At 48.2% G+C, this 21,780-nt stretch overlaps 1 protein-coding gene across 2 annotated transcripts; it reads left to right on the plus strand.

The window, feature by feature from the left end:
- Positions 1–515: 515 nt before the first annotated feature.
- On the plus strand, positions 516–20,264 carry YPEL2 (yippee like 2; the record flags this gene model as incomplete). 2 transcript variants are annotated; one of them, XM_084272902.1, is made up of 4 exons in its annotated part: positions 516–705; positions 17,985–18,028; positions 18,984–19,092; positions 20,175–20,264. In XM_084272902.1, exons 1-4 carry the CDS (start codon positions 589–591, stop codon positions 20,262–20,264), a joined length of 360 nt encoding a protein of 119 aa, XP_084129028.1. In that variant the 5' UTR covers positions 516–588. The 2 variants fall into 2 exon arrangements, with proteins under 2 accessions (XP_084129028.1, XP_084129027.1); XM_084272901.1 differs by lacking the exon at positions 20,175–20,264 and having other exon boundaries at positions 18,984–19,253.
- Between the last annotated feature and the right edge of the window lie 1,516 nt (positions 20,265–21,780).

Consider the following 21,780-nt stretch of genomic DNA (forward strand, 5'->3'; position numbering starts at 1 on the left):
CTCCCCACCTAACAGAGCCTGGCTTCTCTAAGGGCTGGACTCCAGCATGTGTGGTTCCCCAGAGGTGTTTTGGAGGCCAGGCTTGATGAAAATCATCTTTTCAGCGTCTTAGTGGCTCTGTTGTCACCTCCAAATCCATTAAGTGTTGAAAGAATGAATAGAGATTGTGGGTGTTGGAGTGATAGGGAGATGGGAGATAACAGGAGCAGGAAGATGTGAGGGCAGTCAGTGAGTCAGTGGCTGAGCTGTGAATAAAACTGTGTTTCTCCATCTAATCTGCAAACATCACAGCTGTCTCCTGGCTGCGCTGCCTCTTCCCAGGTTGTCCTGTGGGTGGGGAGACCCCCGTCGCGTTTGCGAGCTGAGTGTTCTCTGTTCTCTTCTGACTGTAGGTCTGTGTGAAGTCCCCTGTTCCCTCCACCCGAATCTCTTCCTCTGAAGCGGTCACCAGCGTGTGGAGCCTGCCCCACACCCATCACCTGCCAAACCACGGCCTTTACCTGTGTCTTCCGGTGTTTCCCGTGCGACCCGTCCTGCGGGAGTGCCTCCTGGGCCACCCCAGAGTTCACGCAGCGCTCAGTGGCTCCAATGGTGAAGATGACGAGGTCCAAGACTTTCCAGGCATATCTGCCTTCGTGCCACAGGACCTACAGCTGCATTCACTGCAGGGCTCACCTTGCCAACCACGATGAGCTCATTTCCAAGGTACGTACATGACCTCACCTGCAGGTGCCGGGCCACCGCCTCCTCCCCGGGCAGCGGAAGGGTGCGTTCGCTCGCGTTGCAGGTCAGTTGCTGCTGGAGGTGTCTGGCCTTAGCCGGTACCGTGGTTTTGGCTTGAAAAATGGGCTCTCAGCCTAAAGGATCTACCTGTGAGCTGCTGGTTTTAAGTGGTCTTGAACATAGTTGTAGGGAAATGGTTTCCAAATTTAGGTCTGTGGAGTGTTTACTGGTGGTCTGTCTCCTCCCATGATGCTGCCTTATCCCCCTCACTTCCAGTGTAAAACTGCACTAGCTGATGGCCAGGGCTGGGTAAATTATCTTCCCAAGCCTTCTTCATGTAGATGCTTGTCAGGATAGCCAAGGGGCTGTTGTGTGATCATGATTTGGAGGCAAAGCGCCTGGAAACGTTCTCCCTGTTAAACTCTGAGCTGTACCGAGCGGCTGCGCTAAAGACCCAGTTTGAGGGAAGATTCTCTGGTGGGTCTACTCAAAAGTGAGACAGCTTTCCAGAGCCTCCTGAGTTGTTACTCAAGCCTTTGTATTTTTGCATTATTTGTCTACTAACAAGACACTTAGCAGTGGAAAAGTGAGGGATGGGTGGTAGGCTGAGCTGGGGAGCTTGGAAGGGTTCTGTCCTGTCTTCTGATCTATCCTTCTCAAGGGGAAGGATCTCAAGGATAAATGAAATTAAAAGCCTTCAGAGCCACTAAGTTAGGGGCCTTGGATGCAGAAGGAGCAGGCCAGCAAGGGGACCTCTTTCTGAAGTGTAAAACCTAAACATCTCCTGGCGTCTGCTGGAGCCTGCAGGGCCTGGCTGCAGTCAGGCATCAAGGTTCCAGTTTTTGGCTGTCCTGGCAATCAACTGTTCCATAAAGTTTGTTCAGCTTATAAAACTCGTGTTCAGAAAAAGCAGACACGCTGTTAAGATTTATTAGCCAAGAGGAAATTGCACTGAGAGCTCTGTGTGTGCAACTTAAACCAGTTCATCTCCTTGGAGCAGCCTCCAGAGGAAGGCTGGGATCTCAAGGGACAGAGTTGCTCTGCCTGTTAAAGAGTGGGTGCTTTCCCCCTTCCTGTGTGCACAGCAGAGGTTAGAATGTGTCACCAAGGACAATTGTCCTTGCAGGGCTGACATCTTGGCAGGTCTGGAAGCCCCTTTGGGTTCTGTGTTGGGTGCTCAGACCTGCTGTCTTCTGTTGGAGGCCATCTCCTTCCTTATCTGTCGGTTGTTGTGTGGGCCAGGTTGAGCACCTCTGATGTTTCTGTGCTAAACAATAGAATTTAAGTATCATGCTATGAATAGTGCTGCTTGCAGGCTGCTCTGGCTTTGGCTTTCACTGTTTCAGAGTAGACAGGTCTCCTGTTAGACTCTGTGAGTCATTCCAGGCCTTGCCGGTACGACTGCCATGGCTCTCAGCAGAGCTGTCCTTGAGAACCACAAAGCCTCAGGCTTGTGAAGAGGAGAAGGTTGCACATTTCCTCAACAGATTAAGGAGTTTTGAAACGTGAATGTCAGCAGCAGTCTGTGCCCAGGTTGGCATGTGAAATGCATCCAGCCTCTTGAACCAGCTGTGGGACTGCAGGCTCCTGTGCTCAGCTGGGGTATCTGTAAAACGTACCCTGGTGCTCCCCTGGCTTTCCACTGGGAGAGCTGTTACTAGGGGGATTTGTGTTGGACACAGAAGATGCTTTACTGGGGTAAAGGAGGCTTGTTTTACTACTTGCTAGAATCATAGAATATGTAAGGTTGGAAGGAACCTTTGGAGGTCATCTAGTCCAACCCCCTGCAGTGAGCAGGGACATCTTCACTAGATCAGGTCACTTAGAGCCCCATCAAGCCTGACCTTGAATGTCTCCAGGGATCGGGCTGCCTCTGTGTCTCTGGGCAACCTGTGCTAGTGATCTGCCACTCTCATATTGAAGAACTTTTTCCTAATATCCAGCCTAAATCTTCACTCTTCTAGTTTAAAACCATCACCCCTCATCCTATCACTCTGCCCTTGGGAACAGTTCTTCCCCAGCTTTCTTACAAGCATCTTTCAGGGACTGGAAGGCTGCTATATGGTCTCCCTGGTGCTGCCTTTTCTCCAAGCTGAACAAGCCCAACTCTCTCAGCCTGTCTTTGCAGGAGAGGTGCTCCAGCCCTCAGATCATTTCTGTGGCCTCCTCTGGACACACTTCAACAGGTCCCTGTCCTTCTTGTGTTGAGGGCTCCAAAGCTGGACACAGTACTCCAGGTGAGGTCTGAGCAGAGCAGAATCTCTTGTCTCAATCTGCTGTCCACATTTCTTGTGATGCAGCCCTTGGCTACAGGTGTGGATTGGTGTTTCCTGTCCAGCTCCTCATCCATGAGTACTCCCAAGTCCTTTTCCTCAGGGCTGCTTTGAAGCACATCATCTCCTGACCTGTATGGATAACAGGGATTGTCCTGAGCCAGGGGCAGGACCCTGAACTTAGCTTTCTTGAACCTCATGAGGTTCATCTGGGCCCCCTTCTCCAGCCTGTCCAGGTCCCTCTGGATGACATCCTGTCCCTCTGGCAAATGAACTTCACCACTCAGCTTGGTGTCATCAGTGATTTTGCTGAGGGTGCACTCAATCCTACTGTCAGTATCATTAATAAAGATATTAAACAGCACTGGTCCCAGCACAGGCTCTTGAGGAACTCTGCTTGTCACCATCTTCCATCTGGACTTGGAGTCATTGACCACCACCCTCTGGATGCAACCATCCAGCCAATTCCTTATGCACTGAACAGCCCACCTATCAAATCCATCTCTCTCCAACTTAGAGAAGGATGCTGTGGAGGACCAGAAATCCAGATAGATGCGATCCGTAGCTCTGCCCTTGTCCACTGATGCAGTCACTCCGTTGTTTCACTTCTTTTTATGGTAGATCAGAGTTTGTACTCTGCTTTTTTTGACGTGGCTGGTCCCCAGCCAGGGAGAACACAATGCTGTGTGTGCCCAATGGTTTCACCTTTGATGCTTCCTTCCCCACCTTGTTCTGGGTCCATGCTCCTTCTGGTCCATGGTGCAACACAGACACATTTACAGGTAAGTAGCTTCCATCAGGGCAATGCCAGTGCTGCAAACAGCTTGGATTTTGAGGTGCTGGTTGCTGGAGCGTGCAGAAGCTGCCCAGGAATGCTGACTGCTAAAATATGGGCATGAGAGGGAAGGTGGGAATATGAGGCTGTGCATATCAAATCATGGGAGTATTAACTGCAGTGTGCTGCAGAGCTTGGACCTGCTCTTTCTAAAAGCTTGTTGTAGACCATGGTGTAAATTGGTAGTAGTGTTGGGTCTGCTTTGGTGGTGGAGCACCAGCGGGTTGCACGACTTGAATGTGAAGGGTTTAGGGCTCTAAAGTTTTATTTCTCAGAGTTATAAACCTTAATAATCTAAATTCTTTGTATAATTGAAAACCTTATAAAAGCAATTGTGCAATCATAATTCGTACAGCTGGCTATTAAACTGGGAACAGAAGGGCAGTCCCTGCCTCAAGGGGGTTCCAATATGTGTAGAAACTTTTCCCAGGCAAACTTAAATAGTCATCTTTTTATCTGTTTGAGTTAGGTTCTAAACAGCTCCCCGAGGCCTTCTGCAGTTCTTTCATCCCAGCCTTACATTAGCATCTGAGAACCAGGCAGTGCAGTTGCCATCCTTGTTTTCCATATGAAAATGTGACGAGCGGAAGGAAGAAACAAACGCTGGGAGGGTTGTGAAGGGAGTGGGAGACTCTGTCAAACCAGAGTGTTCCTCGGTCTGCAGCCTATCCCATCTTGAACCTCACTATATCACTTTAATCAAAACAGCCCAAGTGACACCATCTTTGGAAGCATTCCCCAGAAAACAGGCTTTTATGTAACAGCAGGGTGTTGGTGATTTGGCTTGATGAAATTAATTCCTCTATTCCTTTTTGCCCCAAGTTGTGCAGAGACCACATGAGAGCTGTGCTGCTTTGCATGCCATGAGCTTTTAGCTCCTTTGGATGCATCCAAATTGCAGCATTGGCTCACTGCGTTGGCTGAAACACGAGCTGGAGCTGAATCCCAGTATTGTTCTGTGTCAGTCCATACTTTGCTTCCTCTTCATCTCCCAAGTTTCCCCTCTTAGCCCTTCAACAGCAGCATTAACTTACTTTGACTTCAAAGTATTTTACCAGGACCGGGTATCCAAAACTCTTTGACAAATATGCTTTGGCAGGGTGGTTTTTACTTTCTTTCCTACTTCAGGAAAACCTTGCACATCAGAATGGGGAGAAGGTTTCTCACTGAGTCGTTGCTATTTAAAGAAAACAATCGATACTGAGGCTTTTAAGAAAACCCAAAGCTGTTACGTGAAGCCGGTTACCAAAATGTTGCCTGTTTGCTTGGCCTTTTATCTTCTGCAGCCAGAGGGAGAAAGTGGTTTAGTATGTCTGATTTGTAATAAGATCTAAATTGTGGGTTGGATTGTCTGGCCAAGAAAGGCCTTATTGACTTAGGAAATATAAGGTGATCAGATAGATTGGGTGGAGTAACTAGTTTTCCTTTCTGTGTTCCTTTGGTGTCTGGGTTAGGATGAGTGGAGGTTCTTGTTCCCTTGCAGCAATGCATCATTGAAGAATGGGTGCCAGATTTAGTACCTGCTCTTGTTTCATTGCTTTTCCCAATGTCTAAGTGGACTGAGACTTTGGGATCTCAACCTTGCCCTGCAACAGAATCTCGTATGACCTTGAGTAAGTCATTTAATGTCTTCTGTTCCTCTCTTCCCCACCTGTACAATTGAACTGCTGCTGTTTCATCCAGGCTGCTTGGAAAATAAAGCTTTGGAGCAGGTACTGTGTGCTCTTAAGAATTAGTACAGCATGTCCTAATCTTCTTTGGCTTTACTGGAAAAACAAAAATACCATGCCAGGCAACTGTAGGTGAAAAGCATATTTCAGTGCCTCCCAACTGCCAAAAAAGAAATGAAAGTACTTGTTATATTTATCTCTCCCAGGCACAACATCCCATGGTTTTCAGACTGTTTAAGAAAATATATATATATTGGATAATCAATGGTGGCAAAACCTCTCCAGGAAGGAGATGGAGGGTCTCTTCTTGAGAGATGTGCCTTCTGCATCATTTGGTAGTGGGGCCTGGGGGAGCAGCTAACATAACAGACATCCAATAGTGGAAACAGCATCTTTTCTCCTCCTTTGAAGTGGCAGATGTGATGCTGGGTTCTACCTACTCTGTGCTATTCAAGCCATTTCTCAGCCTTTTGTCCTTGAATTCCTTTGTACCTGGTGTCCAGTAAAAAAGGATGGGAACAAGAGCAGAAAGACACAGGCCAAAGACAGCCTTGTTAGTGTCTTGGTTGCTGACTCTTATGTGAACAGTAATTAAGCAGAAATGTCCCTGATTATGGAAATATGTAGGGAATGTCCTGTGGGCGTCCTGCAGTTTCTTTTTTCCATGAGTTCCTGGGATCCAGCCACTGAGCGTTATGCGGTGACGTCTCCTCTGGAGCTGGCCTGAGGCTTCCCTTTGATGTCTGCACAGGACCCTTGCTGAACACCAATGTGAAATCTCTCAACTCCAAAGCCTGCAGCTGCTCCAGCACAGAGAGGACAGAATAAAATAGAGGACTTGTGTGTGCCTGGCTTTCTCATATGGGGTTGGATTGTTAGCTGGGGAGTGCTGAGAACCTGTCTTTTCTGTCTTCTCAGGCAGGAGTTGCAAGGTTTATAAACAAACCTTGTTCCTGGTCATTGTGTCCCTTCAGCTTCCCTGGCTAGCAAACTGCTGGAGACTGAGCCTGGTGGTGCAGCAGCCTCTTGGTGAGCTTTATGGCAGGCTGAAAGCATCAGGCTTTGCTCCATGCTGCAGCTAAAAAGATAGGAAGCTTTGGTGCTGGCTTTCAGTGCACGTGTGGATTAATTCAGCTGCTCTGAAGCATTTGATATACCATGTACAGGTGAAATAAGCAGCAGCTGTTGGGCTTTTGAGGTGTTTTTTTCTTTCTTCTTTCTGATGATGTGGGCAAGGCCATGTGGAACGTCACTACCTCTTTATTTCTCATGAACCAGCTGATGTTTGTATGTCTGGTCACCTTGAAGACATGAAGTTACTTGCTGGGTGGAGGGAGGAGCATGAACACAGGCTAAAATCTTAAAACTACAGGGTGGGTGTTTGAAAACTTGAGTCTAATGGAAGAAAGATTCAGTGAGGGTCCAAGAGCAGCCAAGTGAAAATCCTGCATGTCCATCGTAGGGAAAAACCATGTGTGGGGTGAGGAGAGTATTTGCTTCCCATGGGTAAAGTTCTTAATATTTTTCATTACATGGCATTTCTTCCTGCTTTAGGAGTAGATCTCCTTTCTTCCCAAATGTGAATTTAAGGTTCCAGCTTCATGGTAATGAACTTTGAAGGCCAAGAGGAGCTATCACATCATCACATCTGACCTCCTCTAGAGCACAGGCCAGCAGGTTTCATCATGATTGCAGCATGTCTTTCAGAAAAAGCATTTAGTCTTGATTTGAAGACTACAAGGAGGAAAATTCACTGCTCCCCTTGGTCACTTTTTCCAGTGCTTAATCATCCTTAACTGCTACAAATTGGAGGCTTTGAATTTAGACTTGTCTGGCTTGTGTTTCCCATCATTGGGTTACTTTTGCTAACGAAGTAGTTGTATAGTACCTACTATTTCTGTGTGTAAGGCTCAGATATACAGTAACAGCACAGCTCTCATTGTTCCAGCCTCAAGTAGTGCACAGCAGTAACATCTTCACAGCACAGCTGATGCTAGAGTTTGATGGTAGTTCTTAGCTTAAGATTAAGTGTGGGTTGAGGGGACTTGAGTAGAACAATGTGTCATCAAATGGTAAATGGGAACCTTTTCCTTCAGCATCCCGACCAGGAGATGGAGTGATGGTTGGGCAGGGTTGAACTCTTGCAATCACACTTGGCCCTAGGACACCTTTGCTAGGCAGATTGGTGCTTGCTGTCCTTGCTGTCCTTGCTGTTGCTGGCCTGTATTGCAGCAGGGAGGAGGGGAGTGGGTCATTCAAGTATCTCTCATCAGCTCTGAGAAGGAATAAACAAACAGAAATGCCACATGCAGGAAAGTCAGGATATGAAACCAGAGCTGAGCAATGAGTATTTGTAATACCTGTTCCCTGGTAGAGCTGCCTAAATTAGATCTCTGTCCTGTGTAATCACTTCCTCTGGGTTTACCCTGCAAAGTTACTGTGCTCCTTCAGTTCCTGCTGTCAGTAATGGGATCTGAAGATGGTCAGGATCAAGCCTCTTTAGTCGGGACACAGTTGTTTAATAGAAAAAGTCCAAGGTAATTTGTATCTCTTTGTATAACTGTGTTTATACAGCTATTAATTGAGATGCAATTTTAAAATACTTCCTTCTGTTCCAAAAAAGAATGAGAAAGGTAATAATTCAGAATGGTTTAGAATTCCCTGTCAGGGAGGAGGGAGAGGGTAAAAATGGATTCTTCTAATCCATCACTTCTTCATGGAAATAACTCTCCTTTCATCTGCTGCTTCCTCTGCCTTAGAATTGATGACCTGGGCATAAATAAAATACTGTTCCCATTTGTTATCCAGGGAACTGCCAGGGACGAAGGGCAGTGAATCATCAGGGGGTTTGCTGCAACTGCTGCAAATCCTGAACAACTGGAGTGTGGAGTTGGTCAGGTCTGAGCCTTCCTGGGCTCGTTGGGTGTCTCAGCCCTTGCAGTTGGAAGAGGAGGAAATGGCAGTGGGCACAAAGGCTTGGTGGTGTCCTTTGATTTATAGTTCTGAGAGGGAGCCCAGGAGAAAATCCAGATATGGGTCTCCCAGCCCTGAGACCCCTCAGGGAGTCTCACTTTATAACAGCAGGAAATGCTGTCAGAGGGCTTCGTGCCTGGTTTAGGAGAGCTGTTATGTCTGCCAGCAAGAAGCAGGTCTCTCAGGAGCCTATCCCCTCTTACAGAGGGATATCTCTGTGTCTGCTGGAGGTGCTTGGGCTGATGGTTGTTCTCAGCCAGCAGAACTGAAATGGGCAGCGACATAAGCTCAAGTGCACAAGGGATCTCCACCCAGAGTCCTCCCTCTCCTAAAATACTGTTTGCATGGAAGTGGTAAGTCTCAGAATAAGTAGCAATAATGGAGGTAGAAGCTGAGCCTGGAATTTGAAGGTATCTGTGGTCTCCCCTTTCAGTGGGGGTTGCCACAGAAGGAATGGGTTAAAATCAGATGAAGCTTTAGCTGCTTACAGAGCATCTGAAATACAAACACCTTCCAGCCCAGCTCTGAGAGAGCAGGCTGGGGAGGAGTGCAGGCATGGGCACACAGGCAGACCTGTAAGAGGCTGAGCCTCTCCAGTGAGGCTGTTCTCAGTGTCAGTGCTGTTTCCAGCTTAGTGGGTGTGTTAATGGGGTACAGCTTTCCACTGATCCACAGACAGTCACTGTTGTGCTGCTAATTTCATAACTTGTTGCATTAGCAGTTTCCATCTTCCCTTCCAGTTCTGCCTTGGGTTTTAGAGATAAACACATGCAGCAGTAATAATTAATGTGGAAAGAAAGGGCTTTACCCTCCCTCCCTGCTGCTCCTTTTTAAAGTGACTCCAGTGTTGGATGCTTTGGGCTGGTGTCAGCATAGGAAACAGCAGCACTCAAAAACTGGGGGGGAAACACCATAGCTGGTGCTGCAGCAATCCCAGATTCACTAGAATAAAATGGGGTTTTTCATCCTCTGTATCCAGAAAGACACCACTGGGCTTGGTTTTCATCTTCTGTAGCTTTTCTCAGGAAATAACAATGTGCTTCTTTCCATGCTGCCCTTCTACATACCAAAACCTACAGGCTTGCACTGGTGGATGTGACTGATGACTTGGGATGAGGCTGGCATCCCTGGTACCCAACTCCCCTGAACTTCCTGCCGATCTGGGAATGCTGGTGGCTGTGGGAATGAAGCAGTGGAGGATCAGGGTTAACCAGCAGTATGGCCCTAGGCCCAGCATGAAGACCTGGAAGATAAGGATATTAATTTCCTTCTCCATCTAGATCCTACAGTCAGTGTGGAGTTTCCCATCTCCTTTCAGGCACTGTGTGTGGGAGGGGACCTGCTCTTCTCCAGGGTTCATGCAGTGTTCCTGCAAGGAGCTCCAAGTGAATGAGTGGCCATACCTTGGTAGTTTTCCTTGGTTTAATGTTGATCTTCTGTCACAAGTGGTGGTCTTTTTGTCCAGCAGGAACTAACCTGTGGTCTTTCTGTGTGTGTGAGTTTGCAGCTTGGGCTCTGTTACCCAGTGCTGTTGTGCCAGGTGGCTTGGCTCATTGCTTGGAGAGTTCTGCTGAGCTCTTCTAAATGACACATGCCTGGCCTTTCTCCCCAGTTGCTCTTCCCATGGGGTTATAAATGCTCTTTAGGCAATGATGTTCTTTTTGCCTGACTAAATAGCCTGGTATCAATACATAAGTAGTTCCAGAACTCGGTGGAGATGTTAGAAAGCCTAGATCTCTTCTACCTCTTTGCCCAAAAGAGATGGGCTTCCTGTGAGAGTTACCTGCACTGTACATTTCTGCTGTGCAGCACGTTGTTCCTGGCAGCAAGACCAGGGGAAGGGTTGGGGATGATGTGCATGTTCCACAAGAAGCAAACTGGGCTTGCTCAAAGAGCTCGATGCTAAATTCCCTTCCTGCCTGCCAGGACTCTGGTAGATCTTGAATCCTTGCTCTGAAGTGAGGGGACATGGCAGCTGTCCATGCTCACAGGAGCAGTGGTAACGCAGGGGTGGATTTTCCTTGGGCAAGGATGCTGAGCAGAGGAAGGGAGATGTCTCTCCCTGCTCTTGTGGGGCTGCAGGGCTCTTGGTCGTGCACATCTATCCCCCCTGCTTGGGCTGTGTAGAGAAGGGAGGGATCTGTCTCCTGAAGTCGCTCTGGTTCTGTCTGCACCCTAAATAAATCAGAGTAATTGCTTTCAAAAGTAAACAGCATGTCTGCTTTGTTTCCCACAGTATTTCCATCCTTTTTCATCTTAATGTCAAGTGTTGGAGCACAAGAGCAGCAGCAAGCAGAGACCATCCAGGTGACAAGAGGAACCTCAAACCATTGTGATGTTCTGTAGATGTCATGAAGCTGGTGTGGTGGTTTTTATTTGCCTTCAATTTTTTGTGCCTTTAGCGTTCAGGTTCTGAAGCTTCACTTTGGAGTCTCTGGACTTAGAAACACATTTAAAAATAAATAGCAGAGTCCAGCAGCCCAGGGCTTTAATGAGGAGGCTGAGGAGCACTGGGCTCAGGCTAACACGATGAGACTCAGCAGCGTTGTGTTTGAACTGAGTCAGAGTCTGGAGGGGAGCCTGCCAGGCATGGTGGAGGGACAAGGGGCCGGAGCAGTTTGCAGCTACTTTCTGAGTTTTGATGTGTTTTATGGAGCTTTCCTCAGGGTTTTGCTTAGCAGAGTGGTGGCTTATATGGTGTTAGAGAAATCTTTGCACGTGAGGAAGAAAAATCCCCTCAATTTTAGGCAATTTGTGTTTCTCTAAATACCATTCTCCAAGGATTGCAGGGGAACAATGCCAGTGACACAGCTCACCTGTCTCCTTGGGGGTGTGTGTCTAGACCTTTCACCCTGCCTGGCTGTGGTCTCTCCCCACCTATCCTGTGCAGTGGAAGTGCTGACTTGGTTCCTGTTAGGACAAAAGGCTCTTATCAGCAACACATCTCAGGTCGGATACAGAGGGGACAAGGGGAGGTTGAATGACCACCTGCTGCTGCCAGAATGAAAACCTGTAATAACACCTTTCCAGCAGAAGGAAAAAACCCACTCTACTAGCATCTTACATCTTTCCAGCCTGAGCATCTTCTTCTCACAGGCTGTATAACCTGAGGCACAAACATGATGTACAACTCCTCAGATGTAGCTGTTCCTGGGATGAAACACGGCAGCCTTGTCGTTACTCGCTGCGTAATCACACCGCGGCGTAAACTGCTGGGGAGTGAAGCTGTGCTGAATTAATTGAATTACTTCAGAGATGAGTTTGGTCCACTAATTCCATATCGACCTTTGACTTTAAATAGCATTAAGGACCCATGTTAAAACTCAATTAAAACTGAGGAACAGGGTTTGAACGCAGTAAGGTCACATCTGTGCATGAGGTGGAATAATGTAACCAGTCCCCTTGACGTGGGTCTGCATCTCATGCAATCAGAGTGGAATTGAATCTCAGTTTAATCTGATTGTGGAGTGTCCCTTCTGTGAGGAAGAACAAGGTGGAATTAATGAACCCTGAGGAGGTCTGTACTCTGCACGGATACAGGGACCGCGTCACCGAGCTCGTGCTGCCTTGGGAAATCCTTCAAACACCATGTGGATAGATGGTTGTAATGGCTCACACTGTCTAGTGCAGCCCCCCAGAATCTGCAGCAGGAACCAGCATTGTTAGCTTCTCCCAACTTCCTTTGCACTGCACAGTCACTCAGGAGTATCCTCCCCTTGGAGACATCATATGTCTGATGCTGTTACCGGGCATAGCGGCTCCTCCAAACACCTTGCAGAGCTTGTCTTTATAATCAAATCAGTGTTGCTTTAATTAACAGGGTCAGAAATGTGCCATTAAGGTAGAGCTTTCTGTGGGAGGCTGGTCGTTGCTGGGTGGGATTGCAGCTGATGGGAACTGGGATTAAGCTAGTGGGAGGAGTGTGAGGAGAGCCTGTGTTGTGGAGTGTATCTTTATACACGAGCTTGTATGCACACTAGTTGGATTGACGTCCTGCTTTGGTCATACTTCAAAGGTGTCCCTTCCCTTCTCAGGTTCTATTTTAGGAGACTATCTCACTTTTATGGGTTCAGCATTAAGAACAGATACCAGCAGTGTTGTGCAAACGTAGTAACTTAAAAACAAGAGTGGCACGTGTAGGTGGGATGGAAGTGATAACAGAGCTGCCTCTGAACAGGTCCCTGGATTGGTTTTTCTCCCACAGGCTTCAGTGCCTCTTAGACCCCGGAGTTCCCAATACTGATTCTCGTGCTCGTTAAATTGCTCTGACCCAGTGGGGATATCACAAGCTCAGAAATCACATCCCTTTTATTTTCTGAGGAGTCCAGATGGCTGTGCTCGTTTGGCTTCTCCCAGTGCCACCGTTTCGCATTGCCTGGGACGTGCCGACTGCCATTGATCTCTGGCAGCAGCTTTGGGCCCTCTGCTCCTGTTTGATCCTTGCAGTGAGAACCATTTGCAGCTTTCAGGAGGGGCACACTCTGTTCTTTTTTTCCCCTTGCACCTCTTTGGGACCAGATGCCTTTTCCTTTCTGTTTTATTGGCTTTTTTTAAAGGCTGCCAGCTGGATATAGGTAAGGGGGGGTGGTGGTGGTTTCTCTGCCGCAGTCCGCAGAGAACAGCCATCAGTATGTAGCCATTTAGTCCTGGCAAACTGCTTCCTATTTTTCCAGATGATTCCAGCCAGCTCTTTTTGTGCTTAGCCCATTGTCAAACACCGTCACAAAGACTTGGGGTATTAATCCTGTCATCCGTTCAGCCCGCGGAACTGCTGAGTGGGCTGTGCGGTGAATGAGAAGCTGTAGGTACTAGGGAGAGGGGGTATGGTGCGTAGGCGTCTCTGGAGCACATTCAGAATTCATGCCTGTCCCTGGCTGTACTGATCGAGTGTAAAAATTCCCTTCTGTGCCTCCAGCGGCCACCAGGGACAGGAGGATGTGAGAGTGAAGGGCTGATGGTGGTGGGAGGGCAGGTGGAACATGAAACAGGCTGGAGGGATGGAGGGGCATTGGCCCTTCTCTGCACCCCTGTGCTGTCGCTCCGCTGCAGGAGGCTCTGAAGGAGTCGTGTGTCTCTACTCAGAGTAGACCCAGCACTGCAGGTCAAGGCTGGAATATAATGAGTAGCCTGAACCAAAACAGCAGCTCCCAAGGTCATGGGTGTTGAGTGGAGATGGGCTCAACTTTGAGTCCTGCAGGCTGAGCCCATCTCTAGCGAACAGAGCGTGTTGCCGCAGAGGAGCTGGCGCTGCTTAGATGCTGGCTGAGTTACGCTTCTTTCTGCAGCAGATCTGGTTTAGCAGCGTCTGTGAAACCCAAATTCCCTGTCCTGCAGACTGTCTCTCACCAGAGCTGCAGCTCTGCGCTGTGGTTCTTTGCTGGCGAGTTTAGTCTGAGAGCTTCCTACTCTGAACTATTTGTGTCTGCCCCCATACTGTGGCTATTAAATCATCTGGGTGATTGCCCTTTAAACTGCACCCATGGTACAGCACAAGGAGAAAAAGCCAATTCCTTCACATCCACCAAGTATTTGGTTTTAAAAGTAATAATTCCACAGATGTCATTTGGAATCAGCACAGCTGGGGAGGCCATAACAAGCATCTGTATGATGGGCGATAGGAACTTAAACCAGAGCAGTCAAGGAGCTGGCTCTGGGTTGGTGGTTTCCCACCCAGGTACTCAAATCAGTGCTTCTCACTCCCTGCAGCTTTTAGATGCCTCCAAGCAGAGCACCCAGGAGTGGGGCAGGTTTTTGAAGAAGAAAGCTGTTGTGTGGTGAGCATCTCAGAAGCTGTTGTGTGTTGAGCATCTCAGAAGCATGTATTGTTTTTCAGAGGGCTCAGGCAGGATGGGGAGGGAGAGCTCTGTTGCTGGCATATACAGATGTGTTTCCAGCCAGACGCTATTAGCAGCGCAGAGCAAAGACGTGCTTGGGTTTTTGGTGGGAAACAACAACAAGAAAATCCTTTCCATTTCTTTCAGCTGGAAAGTGATGTCAGGAGCTGTTGTTTTAGTGAATAATAAGCCTGGCTTTAGAAGTATGTGTGTGGGATACACCTTTGAATGTATAGCAAGAAAATCTACATAGAGAAAACACATAGCATAGAAAATAGGTCCTACTGCCGACTGCCCCTGTTCAGGGAAAGCCAAGTGTGTTGTGGAAATCTCTTTGTGTGGGTCTCTTTTGCAAACCCAAAAGCAAAGAACATCTGTTAGTGTATAAATAGATGTGTCTCTTCTGATTTCATAGTGCCCGTTACAGCGTGTGCCGATTTCTCTGGAGTGCCAGCAGAGAAAGGGCGTCTTCAGAAAGTGTTGAGGTTACAACAGCCTGATAAAACCTGCCCAGGACACAGGCAGCTCAGTCTTGCAGAGAGGAAACGTGCTGGTGAACTTAACGTGGTTGCCAGACCTTTCTCACTTCTTTTTGTAGGGTTGGATGGATCCTTAGCTAGCTGGAGGCTGAACATTAGTCCAGGCAGCAGCCCTGAAAGCTCAGCAGTGGTATGTCGAAAAGGTCTGCTTGGGCAGGAGATAATTAATGGCATTTCTCTTTTTCAATGACCGCCCTTAGATGCCCTAAAGTGCTGGCTTGAGCTGGGTACCTCTGGAAGGATGCTACTGTCCCCTGAGAGTGGGCTGGAACAGTGTCCAGTGAGCCCTGAGCACAAAGCCGATGGGTTTGGTTGTGCTGTTTATTAAAGACAGGCCTTTGTACAGCAGTAATGGAAAATCCTATTTCTGTACCAATATAAACTTTGCTCCCGTGGCTGTTGTTATTGGCAAACTTAGTGACTTTGGTGTTTATGGAAAAGTATTTGCTGGGGAGGGCTGCCTGGTTAGCAAGCTTCATCTGCTTTCGGTTTGCTTTGATGGCACAGATGTTGCTGCAAGGCCTTCTGCTTCATCCCAGTACCCATCCACAGCCCATCCCTCTGGGCTGCTATCCCTCTCCAGCAGCGTGGACAGGCTGGCAGCGCTCCTGCTGTTTGCTGTGGCAAGGTAGAGGGAGCAGGGCATGGGTCTGCCTTGGCCTCTGCGTTCTGGCCTGGGAGGGCATCCGCTTTGTGTCGGTCCCTGCTCTGCCACACAGGACCCTGTGCTGCGTGTCAGGCCAGGCCAAGCTGGCATGTGGGTTATCAGCCAGCTGACAGTAGCAGTAATAAAGAACTTGAGTGCTGCAGAAGGATTAAAAGAAGCTTCTCTAATAAATGCAATTACACAAGCATGCCTGAGCTGTGTGTCCTAGTTAATTCCTGCCCAAGGAAAGAGGCATTGCTCAGGGCGCTGCTATTGTCTGCGTGAAAGAGATACCCAAGGGCCTCAGGCATCCTCTCTGAATTGAGTGGCTCTTCTGTGCCCTGGGTGGCCACTAGTGTTGGCCTGCAGATTCCTCTGAAGAGCTGTTACTCCTCCAGGATGAGTTGGTTCTTTTGCCAGGCAGTGACTCTGTAGCTGACGGAGCCCTTGGTGCCACCCAGGCCTCACGGGCAGTGTTCATCACTGGATGTGTGCCCCGTGGCAGCCTGTTTGCCCACAGAGGTGCCTCCACTCCGTGCTGAGGAGCCTCCTGCAGGCATTGTTGCAATTGGGGAATCTTCCAATGAGCCTTCACTGCTTTGGAGGGTACCTTAACACCAAGGATGGTGCCAGGCTAAACATTGGTGACAGGCCCCACTCGTTCTCCTGTCAGGGCAGCTTTAAATCACACCCTGAATGTGGTTTGTTCTCTCCTGCTGCTGAGTGGATGTTCTGGCTCTGCCTTTGGCATCAGTGGGCCTCATGATGGAGAGGAGGCCTTATGGGCTGTTAGGAGCTGCCTGTCGGGCAGCACCCAGAAATATCACTGGAGCTAATGGGTTGGTACCCCAGCTCTGGGAGTTAGGACAGTTAGCTGGAACCATGTCACAGCCTCCCTGGTGCAGAGGAGGCAGCTGATGTGTGTGGATGTGTGGAACGTGGTGCAGATCCATCTGTGGAGGCTGAAGGTTCTTGGGCATGGCTCCCCCATGAGGTAATGGTTGGGCAGGCATAGGGTGCATCCCTAGAGCTGGGCTGAGGGACAGGGTCAGCCTGGGCAGAACAGGGACTTTCTGTGGGTGGCTTCATGTCTCACAGGGAGTAGACAGTTACGCTGCCCCAGGGTTGGGTCATGTAACGAATGCCCAGTGTTAGGGGGCTGGGGATGTTAAACTTTGAGTGTTGCTCGTTGCTCAAAGCTCTGTCTCCCCTCTTAAGGGTGTTAAGTCTGAAATCACTGCTCATCTGTCAAAGCTGAGGTTTTAAGAAAACCAGTAAATATTCCAAGGTGCCTGGTAAGATGCAAATAAAAGGATTAAATGGTCCAGAAAAGCCACTCTGTGCCTTCCCCAGCTCCTTGCCCCTCTGTGCGTACATTCCCTGAGGTACCTCATAAGGTGACTTGTGTGCAGAGAGCAACTGTGCTTTTTCTTCCCTGTGAGCACCAAATGTTTAATTCAGTGTGTGCTTGTCAAAGGACATTAAAAATGCAGGCAGCACTTGCTGGGTGTGAGCCAGCTCCTGTAAGCGAGGCTTCGTCTCCGGGTGCTGTTACAGGCGTGACACAAATGGAGCCCACTGGCTCTTGAAGTGCCCTGGCTACCTGGAGTCTCCTGTCAGGCTGGCATTGTCCCCCTGTCCCAAACCCTACCTTTTCATGGTGTTTTGAGATCCCAAGGAAATGTGGGGCAGAGAGGATGTGCTGTGACAGGTGAGGTTTTGGTGGTTGTCTCCTATCCATGTTCATCTTTCTCTGCTTGTATCTCATCCTATGTTTAGATCCAACCCTGGCATCAGTAGGAATGTGAAGGCTTCCAGACACCTCAGCATGGTTAAAGTCTTTTGTAAAGTGACTGGAGTGGAGGCTGTATGTGTGTGCACAGCACCTTGCACAGATAGGTCCCAGTCTCTCGGTTTGGTTCTCCATCTGTTCATCTTCCTAAGGGGAATTCATGTGCCAGCAAGTGCACCAGGCGGTGCTTCAGAACTGTGGCAGTGCAGCAGGAAGCCTCTGTGAGCACCTTGGGTTTAGGAGAGACTCGGATTGGTACTTGGCAGCGTGGCTGCACTGGGGAAGGTTGAGGCAGCAGCGTGAAATTCATCAGCAGAACTGAAAGGGGGGAAGTAGATGTTGGTGGCACAGAAGAGAGAAAGCAGGTTAACTCTTGGGAAGTACCTTGGGCATGCACAGCGCTGGGAATGCCGGTGACACCGGCTGCAGGCTGCCAGTATGCCTTGTGAAACGGGCAGGCGTTGGAACTGGAGCCAGCTGCTCCCTTCCCCTCTGCAGGACAAGACCTCTGTTTATCAGTGCTTGTCTCCTCCTGATGTGTTGCTCTGTGCCCTTTCCGTCTCCAAGGCTGCAGCAATGTGTCTCAGGCCCTGGCTAACAGTTGCTGCCACCACCCTCCATGGAGTCATCGAGGGCAGGTCCTGGGTTAGCCCCAGGTCCCTCAGCCACCCGACTGAATGTTGTTCTCTTGCCTTTCAGTCCTTTCAAGGAAGCCAAGGACGTGCATACCTCTTCAATTCAGTGTGAGTATAACCTCGTGCGTGTCACCTCTGCCTGTCTTAGAATTAAGAGAACCCTCTTGAAGAAGAAAACAAAAGGAGAGTCTTCCTTTAGAAAACCTCTGCCCGAGACTGGGGAGCTTGCTGGAAGCGGTTGGAGCGAGAGAGCCAGGGAGCAGCTCTGATTCGTATCTGATTCTCTGTCCAGGCTTCAGACAAGCAGCTAGGAAAAGGTGGTTTTTTCGTCATCAGATTGAAAAGTAAGAGCTAACAGATGAGTCATTCTCTCCTCAGAGAGTGTGGCTGGACCAAAGAGTCAAAGTTTCAAAAATGTAGAGAATAAATAATAGCTATTTACGAATTACTTTCTCAAGCTAGTGTAAACATTGAGTAGTGTCACGTTCCAAATAACTGAAACTACTATTTTATTTTATTTATTGTTACTATTTTCCCAATAACTGAAACTACTATTTTATTTTATTTTATTTTATTTTATTTTATTTTATTTTATTTTATTTTATTTTATTTTATTTTATTTTATTTTATTTTATTTTATTTTATTTTATTTTATTTTATTTATTATTATTTCCCCAATAACTGAAAACAGAAACAAACATTGCCACTGGGATGTCTTTCACAAGAACAGCTCCATTTCTCAAGTTCCCATTTGGGACAGTAAAAGTACCTCTTTACCAAGTTGAATATGCAAATCGTTCTCAAACTCATCGTTAATTAATTTATTAGAACGTGATTAACCTGCTGAAAACTTTATTGAATTTGTAGTTGAATTTTAAGCAAAAAAAAAATCCCTTTCACCTTCTCATCCTGCTGAGACCTTTGTTTTGGGCCCAGCTTTGGTACTGGGTATCCTGACCCAACCTGAATTCTGTTTTCAAACGTGGTGATAAACTTGCTGTCGGCTCCGCTGTAGCGCCGTGACGTGTCACACTAACAGGGAGCATCTCTCCTTTCTCCCCAGAGTTAATGTGGGCTGTGGCCCAGCAGAGGAGCGGGTGTTACTAACAGGATTACACGCGGTTGCAGATATTTACTGTGAAAACTGCAAAACCACGCTGGGTTGGAAATATGTGAGTACTGGTACCATTTGTTGTTCCTGTGGATGCATGAGGATAACTTCCCTCAGTCTCATGGTTTGTCTTGTCTTTTTTTCCCCCAAATGATAGCAGAATAATGGAATAATAGACCCATATATTGTTAATCCTGCACCCTTCCCACTGGAAACGCTGTTGAACACGAGTTTGTCTGTTTGCTGTCTCTTGCTCTTGGTAAATTGAATTACCTTCAAATAAAACCTTATGCTACATCCTGATTTCTGCTTCAGGAGGCACGCAGTGTACTTGTTTGTCAAAACAGTTTGACCAGTGTCTAAACAAAACGTATATTGTATCTGCAGCCTCTGGACAGAAATACTCTTTAATAAATCAGGCGAAAGGCTATAAAAAGTAAAGCATCAAAAATTCATCTGCTCGGGATTCGTGCAGAAACACGGCGTGGATCTCACAAACAGAGAAGGATGCTGAGTCCATAAACAGAGTTTATTGTAAAACCCAATACAGGATGGCACACACAGCCCAGGCCTCTCCAGCAGTCACCTGGCATCACTCCTGCTGTTTTAAACGCACACACACCTGAGCAGAGCATCCTTTTGAGGATGCAGCCGCAGCAGTGGGAGTCCCTCCTGGTTAGGGACCCCGTGGGTGTCCTTACCTCCTCAGTGTCGAAGCACCCTGGCTGGGTCAGGTGGGTCCTTCTCATCCCTTGAGACACATAATCTGTCTCATAATCAGCTGCTATCAGACAACCTCTGTGTTGCTAACACACACGAATAAATTCCCAGACCTAGAGAGAGCTGGGTTTGAATCACCAATGATTCCTAAGCCATAGTTCAAGGGGCAGTTGCCATTGGCCTACAGAAAGCTGCATGTTTACATGGTTCCCTTCTTCCAGGCCACAAATACAGCTCGGAGCAGGATTTAAGATCCTCCCAACGTAGTTTTCCCAAAGCCCACAGCAGGACCTGCAGTTTGCAGGCAAGGCTGAGACTTGTGCCAATGTGCCCACGTCTGATCAGTAACCACGACTTTACCTTCTGATATCATCTTGACCTCATTCTTTTCTCCTTTTGGTGTTGGGTTTGGTTTTTTTTCAGGAACACGCTTTTGAAAGCAGCCAGAAGTATAAAGAAGGCAAATACATCATTGAACTAGCTCACATGATCAAGGATAATGGCTGGGATTGAATGGAAGGAGCCCAGCCCTACCAGCGTGTAAGAGAATGCCATCCAACCGAACATTATATCCAAGAGTGAGAGAGTGACTGAACGCTTGGTTCCATGCATTTAGAGGCTCTGCAATTTGGGAGCATCTTCACACCCTTCTCCATCTTTATTGGTGACTGGCCTCTAAATTTCTGTCTCTCTGTCTCTTTGCTTTGTATCTGTTTGTGAGTTGACCCTGGCTGCTTCTCTCTCTGTTCTGGCGTTGGCTAAGAGAATGCACCGAATGCCCGACAGCCATTCCATGGTGACAGATGCTCTGAGGACAAACTGAAGGTGGCTCTGTGGGGGCATTTTATCAGAAGGTCTCGGTGCGGGAGGAAGACCCCGAGTTTTGGGCAGGAGAAGGTGATTAGGGGGTGGGGAGTGGGCCCGAAGGGAAGTCATCAAGAAGCTGAAACTGTGCTTCTCCTTTAAGTCCTGGTTAACCAAGGCTTGAAACTATCTACTTGTCTAAATGGACAGAAAAATACCTCACGGCTGCGTTCTCTGAATCGTAAAACCGCTGCCCCATCGGCGGAGCTTCAGTCTAAGCCGGCTGAGCACAAGTCATAACCAGTTCCCCCTGCAAGCTAATCGCAAATCTGTGTTTTGTTTGCTGTTTATGAACTTGTTTGGAGAGGGAAAGGACCTGAAGGCTGGAGAGATCCCCCCCCCCACACCTCTCCTTTTTCTTGCTGCTTCAGGGAAGGTAGGCTGAACACCCCAACAGAACACAGCTGTGGGGAGCATCCTCACAGCTGGGAAAACCAAATCCTGACTCCGGAGCCCTTCAGAAAGGAGGAGAAAACTGCTTAAGGCACAAGGAGGGGTGGAGCTGCAGTTTAGAAGATATGATGGGGGGAAAAATAAGTCACATGCTAGGCAAGCAAGAGGAAATCACATAGAGGAGGATGAGGACAAACTTGGTAACACAGGGTACTCCTTGATTTCCGGGCCTCCGCTGAGCATCCTTGGGGGTCTTGTACCGACCTTTCACAAGTGTGAGTAGGAAGATGCTGTTACAGAATCCTTTTCTCAAATCCCAGGCCCTGGCCAATGGCTCCAATCTCAGAGTCTGGCAGAGAAATGGTGCAAGTGGGGAGAGGAGGGAGAAGAGGAGCCCGGCAGTTGTAGCAGTATTGCACAGGTGGATATTTCAAGCCATGAGGTATCCTCCCCAAACCCTTCCCCTTCCCCCACTTCTCCCACTCCCAGAAGCCTGGTTTAGGCACAGGGAAGATGGGAAAGAAAATAAAAGAAACTAAACATCTTCCCCCTACCCCTAAAATCCTCCATGCCTTGGAGATGGAAGGGGAGGGGTAGGTGTGGGCATGGTAACGGCAAGGGACAAGTCCTTCCCATGTTAATGTTTTCCTTTTAATTAGTGTGGACCTTCCCAGGGTGGGGAAGGGGAACTGTGTGTGAGAGGGGAGCTGCGTTAGACGTAAATGACAATGTGAAGTTTGCTCTGCAACAGTCCAGCCAGTACCTGGTGCAT

This window comes from Gallinula chloropus, assembly GCF_964237585.1.
Source record: "Gallinula chloropus genome assembly, chromosome: 19".
NCBI classification, from domain to species: domain Eukaryota; kingdom Metazoa; phylum Chordata; class Aves; order Gruiformes; family Rallidae; genus Gallinula; species Gallinula chloropus.